General features: G+C 35.8%; 1 protein-coding gene across 2 annotated transcripts; it reads right to left on the bottom strand.

The window, feature by feature from the left end:
- Positions 1-8785: 8785 nt before the first annotated feature.
- Positions 8786-19469, bottom strand: LOC132189198 (trafficking protein particle complex II-specific subunit 120 homolog). 2 transcript variants are annotated; one of them, XM_059603801.1, is made up of 10 exons: positions 18849-19469; positions 17933-18139; positions 17625-17807; positions 16188-16297; positions 14618-14677; positions 14233-14521; positions 12887-13182; positions 11364-12241; positions 9704-10660; positions 8786-9404 (listed from the first exon to the last, which is right to left on the bottom strand). In XM_059603801.1, the coding sequence occupies exons 1-10, from the start codon at positions 19257-19259 to the stop codon at positions 9184-9186; spliced, it is 3612 nt and encodes a 1203-aa protein (XP_059459784.1). In that variant the 5' UTR covers positions 19260-19469; the 3' UTR covers positions 8786-9183. The 2 variants fall into 2 exon arrangements, with proteins under 2 accessions (XP_059459784.1, XP_059459785.1); XM_059603802.1 differs by having other exon boundaries at positions 14233-14518.

Below are 19469 nucleotides of genomic sequence, written 5' to 3'. Positions count from 1 at the left end.
CGTGTTTATACATGGAATGGGGTCACTCATCAATGAGTTTTGAATTCTTCTTTCTTCCATGGATCACTCCTAGCCCTTCCCCCATCAATAAATTTCTCAAATAAAGATATTATTGAGAGATAAAAAAACAAAACTCTCGGCTCAATTTTACTTTCTTTGCCTATTTTCTGCATATTTACTTTCTTATCTTTATACTAATTTAAAGTATGAGAGGTGGTTTCACTGCTATTTCCAACGAGCATACCTAATAATCTTTTTACTTTCTTTTCAAGTATTTTCTGACGAACGTTTAGTATGAAGTCGTCGTTTTAACATCCTTCATTTTCTTGTACTTGCGTTTGAACTAGGGTTTATTTATTTATTTTTTCCACCTTAATTTTTGACCAATTAAGTCCATTGATTTGTTTAATCTTGTTGATAACTTGCTTGTGTCATCACTTTCCATTTCCATTATCAATGGAGTTCAAATTAGGATTGTAATGGTCAAATGGTAGCTAGTAGAAGTAGAATTCATTTGCATTTGGTACCTGGTTTCTGTTTGTCTAGATTTCTCACTTCTAAATTTTAAAGAAATTCCAAGTTGGTGTAGTTGTTGTTATCACAAGTGTGGGGCACCATTCCTTTCTGAAGAGACTTGCCAAAAGGTATAAGAAAGGGGTATCTCATTGATCTTAGGAACGCTTGTGGATGGATTCCACTTGGATTTTTTTTTAAAAATAGCAAGAAAGGATTCCAAATTGATTATTATTGAGCATTATTGGAGAGTTTTTGACCATTATATGTGAAGATTAAAGTAAAGTAGTTGATTGCGTTGACCAAAATGTCCATTCTAAACAAACACGCCTTCACTTATTATTGACTGGTAGCATTCAGGATCACATGCCTAAGGCCCCAAGGCCTAAAATGGCCCCCCTTTTTCCCACACAACCTTGCTTCATGGTATATGTGTTCCTAGGATTTCTCTTTTTGTTCTTCTTGAGCAAGTTCAAAGAGGGTTTAGGGATTATTGATTTATGTTTCATGTTTCATTTTCTTTTTGATATATATATATATATCAACAAGAATATACAAATTAAGAAACTCTATTTGTCTATGTTTGAGCATTCACATCCTATTAGGCAAATTAAGTTTTTTTTTTTCTTCTTTTCTAAATTTTAGTTATTTTTATAAAATAATAAATAAATAATTAGCTACCAATGTTTTCAAAACACTTGACATCCTATCCTCTCACTTTTTTTTTTTTTTTTTTTTTTTTTTAATTTCTTTGAGAGGAAAGAGAATGACCAACAAAAAAAACCTCCCCAAATTGGGGGGTATGCTTTTTGATGATTTTTTGGTTAAGAGACAGGTAAATTAGCTAAAAGGTGATTTAATTTGTTGAATGGGATGCGAATACTCTTATTCGATAAGTCGCTTTCTTTTCACGGTCTATCGGAAAAACTCTAATATGCATCAAATTTGATTTGAGTCATAATTTTGAAGGAATCATTTTCAAAATTATCATTCATTTCATTTTGGTTTTGTTTGTCTGGAATATTTTGGTTTCAACTAGATTTTCACAAAGAATACTTTATTTGTCAACGATATCATGGAGGATTTTTTTTTCCTTTGGGGTTTGAAAAGGCATTATAAAGATGAAAAACTGTTGTTTAAAAGTGTTTTATGTTGTAGGAAATGTTTTTTTGTTTTGGTTGTCCGTTAATGCTTCACTTATGAGTAATATTAAAAACTACATTTTTATCTTATAATTATTTCACAACACTGACTAGTTAGTCATTGTTTAAAAAAAAATGCTAGTTGAGACTGTCATGTTAACATTGTAGAATAATTGTGAGATAAAAATGTAGTTTTTAATATTAGTCCATCCCACAATACTGACGGGTTAGTTTCAATTACCCCTTTAGTCAATTCTTGTTTAAAAAAAAAAAAAAATCCAACAACAATAATTATGAGATAAAATGTTGTGTATAACATTTGTCTTTTAGTATTATTAGCCTTTCACCCATGCATGATAGGCAGGCAAACCGTACTGATGGCAAAGATTTCTTGTCCCAATCAAAAAAAAAAAAAAAAAAAAAGAACCCTAATGTCCCATTGCATTAAGCATTGAACTGTCTTAATCCCCTGTTAGGCGTGGCAATGGGCCTTGGCCCACAACAACCGATGTGATCCCCCCTCATCCATGGTGATGAAACGTTGATGATTCACGTTGAAGACCTCTTTTTACTTTGTACCTGTTCCATATATATATATGCGCACTTGTCACTTGTCCAAAAGAGTTACTTGTACACGTTAAAGGAAAATGGTATCAATTTGGAGCAATTATGGAAGGGGAATTTGCCAAAAAGTGGTTCCAAAAATAATGCTCTTGGGGTGTAATAGGGACATGCAGTTTCTTTGAATATGTGCAATTCTCAATATTCTTTTGTGGTACATATCAAAAAGATGACACGGTATCAAAATTGTTGAAAATTGTGCGAAAATATAAAATACGAGAATAATAGCAGAAGCAAGATAAGAGAAATGAGAGATAAAGATTACGTCTACCACTTTGAATAGCCCGAAGGGCTGCGTTGTACTTGTACTCACATTAACTTTACCGTTTACAATACATATGTCCATATTTATAGTTAAATAAGTTGACTTATACCTAAATTGATTTAATTAAAATTGAGTTTTGAAATTATGCTTTTACTTAGTTGAAGTAGGATCTTAAAAAGTGCTATTATATACTTTAAGGGTCTGTTTGGAATTGCGTTTGAGGAGCTTAAAAGTGCTTTTAATACTCAAAAAGTCCGTTTGAAAAAAAAAAAAAAAAAAAAAGTATAAGTTTGGTAACAAAATTAAAAGTGCTTTTAAGGATCCAAAAAACCTAAAAATTGTCAAAAAAACACTTTTGGTAAAATCTTAAAAATGAAGCTTTTGCTCAAATGCTTTTTTTGACTTAAAAGCTTTATTTCTCAAGCGTAATCTCAAACATGCTCTAAATAGTCTTATATCAAAAGGACTTTAGGTCCGCCTATAAAACTATCTCTCTTAACGTATAAGAAGTAGATAATTTTTAAATAAAATTATTAAAAAAATATACGTTTCTCACGTGTTAACAAAAATTGTGACAATTATAAATACTGAATTAGAATAAATTTTGTCCAATCAAAATAGCAAAAAAAAAAAAAAAAAAGTGAAAAAGAGCCATGCTGTTGTGGGTTCAAAATATGACAGGATGAGGTGGTGGTGAATATGGATGAGTGTGTCCCATGGTGGCATTCATAGGCTCATAGCTAGCCCACCCCACCCCTCTTCCGGCCGATCATGTTCTTTTGCTCCCCTTCGCCTCTTAATTAGGCTTTCCTTCAAGGACCACAAGAGCACTTTGAAGCACTCTTCCTGGACCACACCCCCACTTACCTCTTTGCTCTTCCCTTGCCTGTACCAATTAATAGTCCTCCTCCCCCCACCCCACTAAAACTAATTCTCAAATAATAATAATAATAATAATAATAAAATACTGGTTTTTCACTTTTCTCATTAATTGCCTTTCAAGTCACTCCTATTAGTAATGAAATTTATTGCTTGGAGAAATTCCAAGAATAAAATTTTTTTACAAACTGGCTTGTCAGAATTTCTTATAAACCAGCCTCTAAATATGACATGTATCCTTCTAGAACCACACACATATGTAAGTGCATGGAAACAATCTCAAACACGGATTTGGCTTAGTTGATATAAAAATAACTATATGAGATCTTCTATAGTTTTTTCAACGGTTCAGATTTAATTTCTTATAAGATCTTCTATAATTTTTTCAACGATTCAGATTTAATTTCGTTCTCTTTCTTTAGTTATTTTTATAGCACCTAAGCCAAATCCATCAAACAAACAGAAAAGATAATTTTTTTTTTCTTCAAAAATGGGTCAGAAGAATTAAAATGCATGTGAGAGTCACGTGCTTTAAACTTGAAACAGATGTCAGTTTAATGGATTGAATCAGAGGAATTTCCTCGGTCCAATTTAGAAAAATACATGACGCTTTGAATACGTCCTTAATGATGGTTTGGTCAGCTTATTCCCCATTTACTATCTTACACAGAATAAAAAGTTTGTGCAGGTGAGGCTCATCTTCTAAAAGATGATCCAAAAAGAGGGAGAAAAAATGAAGGCGACAAGAAAATAGACATTCATTTTAGTCATGAGATGAAAGCAAAACAGCAAAAACACACGAACATGTAAATGTTATCACTAACCCAATAACGAATTTGCCTCCATAATAATGAAAGTCTGTAAATGCTCTCTCTTTTTGAGGGCCCCCTAAGAGAACTTGGAAGGGGGGGGCACCAACTGCCCCCACTAGCCATTGTAGGTGACATGATAGATGAGGAAAAAGGCAGCAAAGGGACACATGATAAGGAACCTGAGTATTCATGTAGACAATACTCATAAATGGATTGGGGGGGCATCATATTTCCCATTTACATGATGTAGATGGCACACACATGAGGAATTTTTGTGGCATTTTGTCCATGAAAGTCAGAGATAGTCATTGGCATTTAGGCAGGAAGGTAGAGAGGACTCTTGGGAAATTTATACACAAATTTTGACCATCATAAAAGGAGTGGAGGGTTTTTGGCAACGAAGCTTGAGAAGTGTAAGGGAATATAGGCAAAATGATAATTGATTTGGAGATTCTCCAAGTACTATTATCAATGCCTATTTAGCAATCAAGTATGGAATGAAGATCAAGGAAAAATGTTAGCCACATCTACTTTATCATCTCAAAATGACTAGTTCATTTAGAGTTTTTTCTGAATTCTTTATAAGGCTTAGTTTTATTTAATAACTAAGCAATATGAAACTTAGCACTCATGACTATCTTTTATAAGCCATACACTCTATGTGAACTACTCCTTATTTTTTTAATATAGGACCGAGGCGTTATACACAACTTTCCAAGAATTTTTCGGACGAATTTGTGTATTCGAAGGCAATTAAGAGTGCATTTTACCCTGATTTTGTAGGCCAACCATATGTTTTTAAACAACATCCGTTTGAGAGTTAAAAAAAAAAAAAAAAAAAAAATCCATATTTCCGCGTAGCAAACAAGGGGCGTGCACTTTTAAAAACGTACGATTTTAAAGGTTGAATTGCATTTTCGCGTAACATGTATCACATCTTTTACGGATCTTACTAAACCCTAATTGTACTTTTAAAATTTACTTTTTGGTTACTTGCATTTTCAAAATCGATATTTTTTTAAACAAAAATCATTAAACCAAACCGACATTAGACACATTATGTGTTTTTTGCATTTCCATTTCCCAACTGGTAACCTGAGAGTGACCCAATATCAACTACCAGTAGCCCCACCCCATCAAGAGTACCTCTCCTCTCCTCTCCTTCATTGCCTCTAAGAACAACCTTAACCTCCAAAAATGAAATAAGATAAAAAGAAAAGATGATTAAAATTCTTTAAAGATCCAACAATGCACTCTGCATAATCGATCTAAGAATCAAAAGAAATTTTCATAATATTAATTAAATTCACTCATTTCTATTAGTTTAAACTTTTGAGATAACTGTTAATTTTACATAGTATCAGAGTAAAGGTCTTGAGTTCAAACTTTGTCTCTTTCATAAGCTCACATGGGAGAAAGTGTATTAGAATATTAATTAAATTCATCTATTCTTATTAACTTATCCTTTTAGAATAATCGGTGATTTAACATAAATTAACAAAGCCAATAAACTCAATATATATATCATTATCAATGTGAAACATTGCTATATATTAAGATCCAAACAGTTCACCATCATCGATCCAACAATCAAATCACCCATTGATGACATTAAAAATGACTAATATATACCATATAAATCAAATAAGCATGTTTACAAAATTATAAATATGCCATAAATATACGCATCAGAAAATTGAATTGGTAATAGGATAGAAAAGGTGACCACCATGAGATGTCGTCTTCCTGACAGCCAATTCCAGGGAGGTATCCCCATCTTTTGCTTTCACAACATTCAGTCCTTAAAAACTTCCAACCACCAAGGGTTTTTTTTTTTTTTTTTTGCTTGGAACAATAACCAAAAATTGAGAAAAATAAATATTGCCTATTTGTCATGAATCCATATCTTCTTTTTTGTTAATGCGAGGCCCAAATCCTTATGATCCAATAAGAGCATTTACATTTGGCAAATTTACTTTTAATTTTAGCTAAAAGGATCACCTTTTAACTACTGAATTTTCTAAAGCAACAGTAAAAAGCACCTACATCTCTCTGTTTTAACGATCTATTTTCACTATTCTATTTTAATATTCATTGTTAAGATTTTTTTTTTTTATTCTTTATTTGATATGAGAGAGAATGTTATAGATTTTCTAATGCTTTTTCATATTTGGTGAGTGAACGACGCCGAAATTTGGTGAGTATTGTAGCAGCTCACCAAATATTTTGTCATTTTGTTGGGCCGAATGTAGTTCATTTTGGTCTCATTTCTAATAACCAAAAAGCTATTCAAATCCTTAATTACTTTATTCCAACTAGGATCCTCATGGTTATAATGAATCTGTTCAAAACTTTGCCAAAGACCAAGAACATCTCGTACATTAGGTTTCATCCAGAGAATTCCAAACTTTATCCTGTGGAGGTTTGTCACTTGAGAAACCATGAGCATGCCATAATGGCTTCCATCTCTTCTCAATTTATCCGTTGAAGAATTTTGAGAAACTAGTCTCCACAATTAGCATCAGTATGGCATCCAAAAATGCTCAAAGCAATTTTGTCAGAAAATCATAAATGAATCAACTGTATACTGCAGTTGGTCTATATTCTTTCTTTCAATGATCTCCTTCAACACTTGTGAGTTTGAGGTAGAAACTAATTCAAACTCCTTCAGTTTTACTAAAAGTGTAACAAACTTAGAAAAACATTAGTCACATCTGCACTATCACTTCAAAAGACTAATTAAGTTGCAATTAAAGCTCCTAAAATCGCTTATAAAGTCCAGTCTCACTTAGTTAGAAATCAATGTGAGACTTAGAGCCTATTTGAGATTGCGTTTGAAGGGCCTAAAAATGTTTTTAACACTTAAACAATCCGTTTGAAGAAAAAAATACTCATTTGGTAAAAAAACTTTAAAACGCTTTTAAGGGTCCAAAAAGCCTAAAAATGGTCAATACGCACTTTTGGCAAAAACTTAAAAATGAAGCTTTTGCCCAATAACACTTTTTAACTTAAAATCTATATTTCTCAAATGCAATCTTAACATCCATAAACTCTTTTTTAATCCTCCCACTCTATGTGAGTTAATCCCCATTTTTGACCATTGCCTCTCTAACTGCTTGAACCCAGCAAATCTTCGAGCTGCAGCAAATAAATTTTCCAGGAGCACATATGATCCACCATCCAATTTCTGAACCCACTTTCCTAGATTAATAGCACCTGTTTTGGCACAAGCAGATAACGAGCCAGAAACTGTGAACCTATCAGGCTTCACGTCCATTAAACTCATCTCTCTAAGGGGATCCAGTACTTGGCACAAAGACCCATTTTGAGCATAACAACGTATCAATGAATTCCAGAATCCCACAATTCTCTTCTCCGACATTTCTTCGAACACTTCCCTTGCAAAATCCAAACAAACTTTCAGACAAGTCATCAATTCAACACTCAACTTTGCTCGCTCCTATTCTGAAATCTCCTATTCTGATATGATACAAATTTTAGATAGAACTACATTTGAAAATCAGCTTACAAGATTAAGTGTCAAAGAGCTTTTATATATATATATATATATATATATATATAAAAGATTACACTTAAACTATGTAAAACACTTATGAAAATAAGGGTATCATTTCAAAAATCTTGCCTAGACAAGATATGCCTTATTTGCAAGAAAAGTCATTTTATTTTAGTAATTCCTTGGATCGTAAAAATACCACTATGCTTTGCAGCCGATACCCACGGTGGCCTACTTTATCGACACTGACCTGATGATTACTCTTTCTCTTTGGGACTCCATTCATCTATATAATTTACCCTTACAATACTGACTTACAATAAAATAAAATAAAATGCCTAAAAACTTATGTACACATTTTTAAAATTATACTTAAAAACATATAGAACACTTAGGATCAGAGCAAAAAGACGAATTTCTCTCCTCAATTTGAAGCTCTTCGACACTCGTGCGAGCGGATATCAATCTTATCAATGTCCCTTCATTCAGCCTTACCTCCCCTTATTCCATCAGCTCCTGTAAAATCTCACAAGCTTCCAAAACCAACCCTTTTTGCGCCAAAGCCAAAATCATAGCATTTCAAAAAACATTACTCGGCATCAATTCATTAAACTCCTTTACAAAAATTAACGGCAAAGATTACCTCCACTTTTTTCACTAGAGTTCTCCCCCAATCCTACAATCTTCACTCTTAATGAGGTAAACCAAGCTTTTTTACAATTAGCATCCCTAATATTTTTTTTTTTGATAAGTACAATTAGCATCCCTAATATAGCTTAAAACCGTACTTCAAACTAGGAATGGAGCTTCATCATGTAGCTTATCTCAAATCTGTAAGCGTGTTAAAGAAACGGAAAACAATTGCGTAAGAAACTCAGCAAGTGCTCTTCACCATGAAAACCACATGGATTTTAGCATAGATTCCTCCGAAAACTTCAATTTTATGCCACAACAAAATATCAATGGATTTTCGATACTCAGATTGCAAATGGCTCCAGACAATGCAAAAGATTAGATTGGTTCTAGAACATGAACCTAGTAATAACCACACAAAAGTCAGTTCATATACCTAACATCAATTTCTTTCCCGTGTACAACGTGACAACTTATTTCACAATACAGTGCAAGCGGATACAGCCTCAAAATTCCCAACAACAAAACATAAGTGTTTCAATACAATGCCTCGAACATGGATTTACAAGCAGATACAGACTAGTTATCCATTCTACACAGAGGAAAAAGGCGAAAAAAAAAAAGATTTCATTTTTGGGTGGAAAGGGAGTTCACTGAAAGAGGTAAAAGAAGAGAAGGCAATGCATACCTCATGCTGCTGCCAAATAAAAAATTGGACTTTTATCTACTTTGAGCAGTATGCTTTAATCTACTGTGATCTGCAATGTGATTACCCAATCAATTAGGACAGACCAAAAACTGTCATGCAGTCCCATTGACACGGACATTAAATGGAGGTCCACAACAGAAAATGGGCTCATCAGGAGAATCGGTCCTTGCTCGAGCCCTGAGGATGTCATTAGCATCGGCTATCAATGCAGCGGCTACCACTGTATATTCACCGGGGACAAGAAAATACAAAGAGAAAGAATGCTTGATTTCTTGAAGTGGAGGAATCTCCATAGTGATCCCATTCAGAACACCTAAAAATATTTAGAAAAAAGTATACACACTAGTCAATAGATTTGTAATAATGGATGTCTTCCATCTATGTAAGTTAAACCTGAAGATTTTCATGAATGGCAAACAATTTCAAAAACATAGGCAGGACCCGGTTAGCCTCTAAAAGATGTGTGGCAAAGCTCTGCTTTGTGAACTTATTCATGTGCAACAATTGTACAATATAGATGAGAAGCATCAAATGATTAAGTAGACTTATGAGACCAAACACAAAAAAGAAGACAAAATTAAATAAAATAAAGGCATCATAAAAGAAACTCACCAGCCCATAAGACAGTTGCCTTGGTACCCTCGACACAATTTTCTCCGGCTACATCTCGGCATGTAATACTGAGACCCATTTTAATCGCATCCTTGGTGTTATTACGAACTAGAACTTCCATAGGAGTCATGTCATGCGCTAGCACAGAACCTCTAGATGCAGACGAGTGAATACGATTATCAAACTCTTTAGGTGAATCAAGTTTTGCAGGCTCAAGATCATTTCTAGCAAGCCTAAAGCCAAATGTCAGCGGATCTGGCAGCAGTACATCCATAACAGATGTCTGGAGTGCTGCCTGTACAGCATCCTTTATATTTAATTCTCCAGAGCTATTCTGCCCTGAATGCCACCTTACTTTTATTCTAGATATGAGGTTCTTGATAGAAGCATTCAGTTCAGCCTTTGTATTTTTTTCTGAAAAAATAGAACTTCTGCCACCATCAATCCCATCCACCTGAATATCCTTCATAAAAAAGGAACCATCAAGAATAGGTAATTTAAAATGCTCCAGTGGTATTAGTACCCTCGCAGAGCAATCCCTATCAATTCTAGTTTTAGGATAACCGTAATCGGTAGCATCATGGTCAGCAGAAATGTTATCCTCATTGCCAGAGTTTTTCAATTGGACAGAAACACTAATGTCAAACACAACATCGGTTGGATTAGACAACTCGAGTTCAAGAAATCGAAGTCCCCAACTTCCTCTAAAAGGATCAATTTTCACCAATCTGTCTATTTTACCTTCAGAACCAACAGCTCCTTCAGTAGAGACATTATCTACATCGACCGGCTTAGGAAGGTTTTCACCCACGCGTGCAGGTATTTCCATTGAAAGCAAGCGAGCCTTTACAAAGGACAAACCCTGCAAAACACAAATCTGCAAAGGAACAGCCAGTCGTCTACCAGGTGGCACAGCAGACCCACTTTTTGGAGGATCTATAGAATTTGACGGTGGCCCTGAGAAGCAAAATGAAAACAGAATTACTGTAAGAAAGTACGACCACAAATGTTTATTCCACTCAGCAACACAGATGGCACTTGGAGAGGAATAATCCGTGTCATAGTTACAATGTTAACAAAGAAAATAACTGAATAATTAAAACAAAACTGATTAGTACAGGTCGGGGAGCATGTGAAAAACCAAAATAGAAGTCATCAAAGCCTTCTCTATAACTTGCAGATGTTCAATTGTAATTTCACGTATTTTAATAGTCTGAAAATTTATTTTCATACTTTTTTATCTCGTTCAAAAAATTAGTTAAAGGTTTACTTGCAAAAAAAATAAAAATCGTTAAGTTGAGTTGTAATTTCACATGCTTTAACATTTTCCAAAGATTTATTTTCATACTTTTACTATGGATGAATCACTAACCAGCATAACGCATTCAAACAGCCCAAGCCTAGCCCATTGCAAGCCCCAGATAATCATGTTTCAGTGAGGAATAGCATAATAGAAGGCATGCAACATGGAAAAATGGGACCACATTACAAAGCTGAAGGCCCAAAACACAACAGCTAAACCAGAAATATTACCGGTCTTCTTTAACAGCTATAGGCTACTTAAATAACTTGAAAATTTTTGGATGCTTATAGTCAGAGCTCATAACATGCATAAATTCATCGTGAGATAAATTTTTTGTACATAATTTGACAAAAGTACCTGCATAATGGATCAACAATGTGGGGCTGTTTCCATCTTTGGAGTGCCTTACCATGCTACCAGAGGCACTCTTGCCACCTGCAGCATCAGAATCCAATAAGCCAAGTTGCCATGCTTTTAAGGTCACGGGTATGGTCACTTCTGCACCAGGCTTCAAAGGGAGGGCAGCCTTTAAGGTTTCATATGCCACTGCGGTGACACAATCTTGGTTTTTTCCTGATAGTGAAATATGTGTCTGCTCAACTGGAACTGTACCAGCATTAGCCAGGTTAATCCATACATCGCGAATTTCACCTTCATATAATATAATGGCACCATCACCACCAACAACATGTGAAACTAGCAATGGCAGCGGCGGTACAACAGAAATATTTGGAACATATAAATTCCTCAACTTTGCAGATCCACAGCATCGAAAAGGGTCAGAAAGCACTAGTCCTTGTGTTGCTCCAAGTAAAAGATTGTCAACATCCCTGAACAGGTGTTCAGTAATAACACCAAAACAATGAACCATGCACCCAGGAATTGTCACTGGCCCAACTGAAGTTGGGATTCCTGATAAGGTGATCACCTTTGATAAATTAGGTGGAAGATTAACACTGACTGGGAAAGCATCAAAATTTCCAGAATGCACGGAAAGATAGATACTATCAACCCTTAAGTCAAACCCGCATGGATTTGCTAACTCCACCAAGACCTGGACAGGTTCTCCGACCACCCAGGTCAGCTCATGTTTGCTGCTATTATTTGGCTCTCCTTTGCTGAATGGCGTATAAATAAAAGGCCCAGAAGGAGCAGATCCAGCCCACCATTCTTCTCTTGCGGAATTGCGTTTTACAATGTCCATTTGTGAGGGATGGAGAGGAAAAGAATACAGCCTGCAGTGAATTAAATTAATATACATTATCCAAGTCGCTCCCACATAAATTAAAATGAAAAAGAGGATAGACTCTAATAGCGATTTGTTCTTATCGTTGACATTACTGATCAGAACTGGATACGCCTTAGGAATGAGAAAGGTCCTCATGGGTGGGAAAGCACTCATATGTGTTCAATGCAAAAAGTGAGTGTCAAAACAAAAATGCTAAAGACTTGGCTCTACTTAAGAAGCTCAGAACCTCAAAAGTCAATAAAATTTAAGTAAACATATAAATATACAAATTATAGCATCCATTGGCAAAATCATGAACTAAGCCTCCTAGACAACCATTGGAAATTCAACACAATTCGAATACACATCTTAAATCAACTCAAACAACAATATTCCCAAAGTACTAAACTTGAAACAATACCCTCCTTTTTTTCTTTTTCTTTTTCAAAAGCAAAACAAACCAAGAGTAGTTTTAATTAGGTAAAATGCAGCACACAGTATCATCGAGATGACTGGCTAGGTGACGATAATTAGATTCCAAAATCCACTAACATGGCCATAAAGCCACCAAATCATAAGGACTAAGACTCAGCAAAAAAATTAATTGTTATTAATCTTCAATGGGACCAAATATTAATGATCTGTTGACCACCTTATGAAAGGTAAGGCAGGATCGGCACAGCGTGTTCCTGATGGAAGCCTATCTGCTGAACTTGAGAGTGCACTAGCAAGGCCATTTTGCCCTGCAGGTGTTATTAAAGGATAATAAGATCTTAGCAGGCGTGCTGCTGCACTCCATGCAGCAAGAGGATCTCCAGCACGAACTGCAGAGATCAGAATCTCTCTTAGCACAACCATCTGCAGTGTGCTCCATTGACACTCGAATAAGGAGACTACTGACTGATGATGCATTTTCATACCATCAGCATGACCGGATACAATTTGCCGCTGTAAATAAACAAAAGAAAAACAAGAAATACCTTCAGAATATGCATACAGAGTCTAAATTTAGTAAAATATAAATTTATTGAGAGAAAAGAGAAAAACTTAAACCATACTTCTAACTTAATAGAAACACATGACTAGTACGTGCTAATTATTAATCAGAGTATGCCACCAAATAAGCTAGCTCATTCCTTGATATAGTGCAAATTCAAGTTCACTTCCTACTACTGCAACAAATTTATAACCCCAAGTCATGGGTTGTAAACTAAGTAAGACACACACTCAGTTTTGAGATTACACAGCCAAATAACATAAAATTCAGTGAACCCCTATTCATCTTAGAGTAAAGTTTAACTTGGAACTCCTAACCAAAGAATCATGAGCACCACTACCACCAACAACAAAAATTCGTATAGGGAAGCCATGTTCAAAGATATTGAAAACGGGTATTTCATAAATTAACATCGAGAAATAGGGAATCCCCAAGCAAGGTCACCATTGATGATCAAACTTGATTTTTCTTTTTCCTTTTCCCTTCAAGAGTAATAAATTCCAGTTCTCCAGCAAGCTGCTAGTATTTGTTATTTCACAGAATAGATGATGGCTTCTTGTTTTATTCTGAAATTAATGTGAATGTATAATAACCCTTTGCTTGTTGTTTACCAGCACAACAAACTTCCCAAAGATGGTCCGAGTATGTGTCCTGTCCCCAATTTGGGGCCCCTGTCATTGTAGAAAGGTCTAATGGAGATCGGATAAATTTGAATCCTTTAGAATTAGATGATTGCAATTCATTCATTCATCTGATCACAAGCTTTTGTCAAACAATGAAGCTTTTGTCAGTCTTTAAAATCAATGATTTTAGGTCATATAATTTTTTGATAAGCTACAATTTGAGGTCATAAATCTGAAAAGAGTTATAAAAACAATAGGTTTAAAATCAATTAGAGTGCTGAATGGAAGATGTTACCAGGAGATGCATCAGTGACAGAACTGAATAAAGATAAAGGACCATTTAGCCAGGTCTTTTATGCTTAAAACTTATATACTCACATCAGGAAGAGAATGTTCAGAGGTGTATGCTCTACTTTGAACACGATACGCCTTTGTTGTCATTGCCAAAACTTGCATGGCACTAATAGCAGCCAGTCTATTTTCTTGTTGCAGATACAACTGAGCAACCTGCCTCGAAAAAAAGGCAGCTTTTCGCTGATAACCAAGAGAGCCATATAAACGGGCTATTTCAACAAATAATATCAGTCTATCACTGGCATCAATTAATGATTTAGCACCATCTGCAGCACTTGTCAACAACTCCACTACCTCCTTAGCCAGCTCTCTTCTGTAAGAAGTTAAAAGAAATATAAATATAAGATGAAAAAATAATTTTGGGAAGAATAGTTTATGCTATATACAAAGGTTCAACAAAAAAATTTACCTGCAAAGGAACCTTGCCAATTTCAATGTGGCCTCCAGTTCAAAGCTTAGGGGTGAAACTCTGCAGAGAAAACATCAAAATAAATAATGACAATAATATCAATTTTCAAGAGATTCCAGCATGAAGAAGGTAATACAACTCCCAAGACATCATTTAATTACAGAATAAACTAGAAGTAGAAAAGAATAGGAAGCCCGAGCTTCTGTTATTTAAGCAGAAGGATGCATCAATTATATATATTTTATAACTAACATAACCTAATTAATTGTAAACTAAATTAGAGCAAAAAAACAAAGGAAAAAAAATATGCAAATAAAAAGAAGGCCCTATCGCTACTTCTCTTATAAGGAGAGCAATCACCTTACACTAACTTGTTTCCACAATACAGTATATCATACCAGCGTTGAAGGAACCAGCCCCAGAAACACGTGTTCCTCTCAGAGCTTTTTATGATATAGTCTAAAATGTTTACCTAAAATATTTAGGTAAACGCATGCAGAACTCAGTTTTCTAAAGTCCCAGCCTGGGGTATACCATTTTTGTTCGCCAATACTGTGAGCTTATTTGACGACTAAATGGTGTACAAAAGTAGGCCAGCGACTCTAAAACAGCACCTTTTATCTAGTTTTCGTGCTTTGGCATAATACTTTGGATTGCCATTGATAATTTTGAAGGCATCATAAACTGTGGATTTTCTTTACTGAACTTTAAAAAGTTCAAAAACAAGCACAACGATGCTCCTTTTTTTTTTTATAAGTAAGCACAACGATGCTCCTAAAAGCTTTTAAAACCGTATATGATTCCTATAATATACTACATGTCAATCACTACACATTACCCAAACTTTGCAACTGCAATATTCACCTCAAAACCAAAGTCTTATGTTGACTACGTGAATAATGACTTCACTAAATTCCATTCTAAAAAACACCCTTCTCAATGGATTCCATTCTTCAAAATACCAGGAAGCAATATGCATATTGTTCTAGGGTCAAAACAAGTATGTCACATCATGGAGACCGCATTTCTCTTCTTACCGGCTAGAAGTAGGCCTAAATATTCTATCATGACCACCATAGTTAAAGAGACAATTTTGCGTGTCTTCTGTCTAGCCTGTGTATAACCCATTTTACATCCACACCCATGAGAGTAATTACTAGAGTGCTAATCAGAACCCTAATGATCTGGCACTAAACCCCAGAACTCTATCTTTTTTACAACCACTCAGATTATCATTTACACCAGATCTTAGGGCATTGCTGGATACAGTTATGATTGCAAATCAGTATTACTGTATACAACCTAGTAAATTCATAATGTACATTCTAACTATAATTCGCCTATTTGTTTCTGAATACAGACAACTCCGCTTTTTTTTTCTCATGCACAACAAAAAACTGCTTAGCAGAAGTGAGATACATGAAATCTATCACCAGAGAAATCAAACATACAAGATGAAATTAAAATAAACTTTGCATGTAATCTACAACACATTGAAGTATCATTTGGAGAAGAGTTGGGAGTCATTGACTCATTCCTCGGCCAAAAAGTTGTAAGAGGTGTCAACTACCTCTGAGCATTGTCTTGTATAAATGACTTCCTGTAATGCAAGATGACACTATTGTACCGATATCTAACCTCCTCCTCCAAAACCGGATCCTTTTGGCCCATTCGGTCTAGCTGTTAACAGTAAAAATAAGTAAATAAACAAATACAGATAAAGAGATTATATGTATGTAAACCAAAGGCATAGAACTGCACAGAGTCTGCACACAAGGATCTGAGACCAATCAAGAGAGGAGCTTAGTAAAACCTAACGAATCAGCTACTCAATTTTTTTTATTTTTTTTTTGAGTAATTCAGGTACTCAATACTTTTTTATATGTAATTGAAATATCAATAAAAACGTAAGGTGGCCCCAAGTACACATGAAGTATACAATAAAAGCCACCTAACTAGTAGGGGGGAAAAAAGAAAAGAAAATCATGATAACTAATCACCAAAAGAGAAACAAAAGCACATGTCCAAAGGTACTCAATAATTATAGGGATGTTTCACTGCATTCTAGACAAAAAGTTTATTTTGACCAAACAAAAGGATCCACTAGAAACAGCATGAAACCACCATTCTGTCAGGATTTTTATGGCTGTCATGTCTTCTTGTCTATATATGTAATTCAAAAACTCATGTAACCACATTTTATCTAACAACAACATATACCTTGTTTTGGTTTCTTGATCTTTATTCACACACCACACCAAGTATATTTCCTAATTGACCAATTGATGCTGTGTCAAAACTATCCCCAAATTTATCAAGTACAAACACAAAATAGTCAGCAGTGTTTACCAACTTATTTTCGCTGATTCGGGAAAATTTTCACAGATTCCTAACATTTGTCAGCTTATCAACTTGTTTCCAATTACTAATTATTTTTGGCACACAAATATTATCAAAAGTCTAAATTTGTGACAAGATGCAGCCAATCCAATCAATTTTCATCTTTTTGATTTGCCGTGCAAGAATTGAACCAAATATCCACCATAAGAAAGGTGTGAGTCCTTAGCCAATTATTACACCCGATTTGATATTCAACTATGATTCATGGGCTTACAACACATCTCAACAAGGATATAAGTTATTAGAGTTTGTAAGACATAAAGATAGATAGACTTATGTGTCTTTATGAAAATTTTATACTAACAGACATATCTACTATCCTTGTTTGAGCACTTTCTTGCATGTATCTCATAAATAAATTAGCTAGAGAAAGCATAATTTATATTTAGTTGTGTCTTGGAAAAGCATTATTCATCCATCCAACCGCACATTTATGAAGTAATAATGAATAAATCCTCTTGTTAGTTTCCAGTAAAGGTGTCAGACACAAGTGATCATAATCATGGGTGTCTGTCTGGTCATCTCCGCATAGACTGAAAAGGATCAAAATCCTACACATGATCTAATATATATTAGGGAAAAAAAAAAAAAAAAAAAAAGAGCCTACCAGTAAAGCACAAACGCTACCCTCTAACGCCCCAGCATACCAAAAGTAATCACCAGTCAATCTTGCAAGCTCTATTGCAGTAGAATAGTGGGCATTAGCATCAACAGGTGATCCTGCCAACAAACAGTAATCACCTATAGTCTTTTGAGCCCGGGCAAGCCTTCGCTTTTTGGCCTTGATGACCTGCATTTTTTCCAAATCAAACTAATTAAGTTGCAAATCCAAACACATTCAGGATCTCATAATTCATTGAAGCTTTGAGAAAAAATGTGTAGATTCAAATTCCTATAGGACACCTAAACATAAACCTCCTCTGAGCTGAGACTGGCTTGAGAATCTAACGGCGTCTTCAGTATAGTTCCAGCCGATTCTGCCTTAAGAACCCACTTTTCAAATTCCATCAACAATGAGGCCGCAATGTCTTGCATCATCGTCTGCAAGTGGAACTCTTGAGTTTGACGGTCAGAAGGTGGAAACAACATTAAGTTACCTCCCTCTTTACTGCCATCCTCCAGCTGCAACAAGAAATAAAACTTGTGATTACGACATGCCATGAATAAGGTAAGGGTCAAGACCAAAACACGAAAGATAAATTAACAATAACTAGATCCATTCAATTAATATAGAATGATATCCATCATTTCCGACCCCAACAAACAATAAAAAGGCGATAATTACCATTTTGAAACCCACACACACATACATTCATAGAGAACTTTGTTAATCAATACTATTGGAAACATTTTGCACTTATTTGTGATGAATTAAGTGTAAGGTTGAACCATCTTCCCTGCAAATTGGCACCTCCTCGCCTTCCACAGTCACAATGAGAGCCTGTTGAGCTGAATGACAATAGCACCTCTAAACCATAAAGAAGTTGTAGCGAGATATAGCCTTAACAAATACATTTTGAACTAAACTTGACAATTGCCTACACAATTTTGATTATTTTCCCCTACACCCCGCCAAATATTGACGCCTAAAAGCTAGAAATTAACCTTGACAGCCATAAGTATAATCTATGTCAAGAAATCGCAAACTACAGATAAACAACCACTTAACCCAAGCACTACTTGGAAATTGTGAATCCTTTAAAGCCCCTTGGGACCCAACACGTAGAATTATTTTAGTGAAGGCAGATCAAATGTTCCATAGGAAATGGTGAAATTAATGATTTAACCATTATTTTTAACAAACACAAGAAGCAAATGAAAGCGCACAAACCTGAGAATCGCCGGGACAAAAAGCGAAGCAGCGGTGGACGAGCGCGGAGGAGTAACCCTTGCAGGCGGAGCCGAAATGATCGATGACGGAGGCGAGATCGGGGGAGGAAGGGCAGTGGCAGATGCCGATCACGGCGAGGATCTTGCGGTTGGACTGGAAGTCTTCCCAGGGGCTGGGCGGGGAGCCGCCGAGGACGAACTTGAACCGGAGGCTGCCGGAGTCCCAGGGCTGATGCGCGAACGGCGACTTCTGATGCTCCGTGTAGAACGAGCTCATCGCCGAGAGAGGGATCGTCTGGTGCCGCTCCAGCATGGAGCGGTACTCCCGCAGGAGGCTCGGCGGGACCGTCCCGATCGGCAGGACTGCCACTCGGATCATACACGAAGTCTCGATGCTCACGTCTGGCTCCATTCTCGGGATCGGAGAGGAGTCGCAGGGTTTCGCTGTGGTGATGGGCGTATCAGATCGGGACCATTCGATCGACGACGTTCGACGGTGTTACTCTAAACACAGAGAGAGAGAGAGAGAGTGGAGTGAGAAGTGACTCAAATTCGGAGGATCGGTGGCACGATAACTGCACACGTTATCTCGGTTGGAGATATCTCGACCCTGCATAAACCA

The sequence above is a fragment of the Corylus avellana genome, chromosome ca8 (assembly GCF_901000735.1).
Source record: "Corylus avellana chromosome ca8, CavTom2PMs-1.0".
NCBI classification, from domain to species: domain Eukaryota; kingdom Viridiplantae; phylum Streptophyta; class Magnoliopsida; order Fagales; family Betulaceae; genus Corylus; species Corylus avellana.
Note: the sequence above shows the minus strand (reverse complement) of the source record. Positions and strands in the feature narration are given on the sequence as shown.

Coding starts and splice junctions, on each gene's coding strand:
- LOC132189198 (XM_059603801.1), bottom strand. CDS start 19,259: ATGGAGCCAGACGTGAGCATCGAGACTTCGTGTATGATCCGAGTGGCA. Junction 16,298..17,624: donor GTAGCGTTTGTGCTTTACTG/GTAGGCTCTTTT, acceptor TACTGTTAACAG/CTAGACCGAATGGGCCAAAA. Junction 14,522..14,617: donor TTGGCAAGGTTCCTTTGCAG/GTAAATTTTTTT, acceptor AACTTCTTACAG/AAGAGAGCTGGCTAAGGAGG.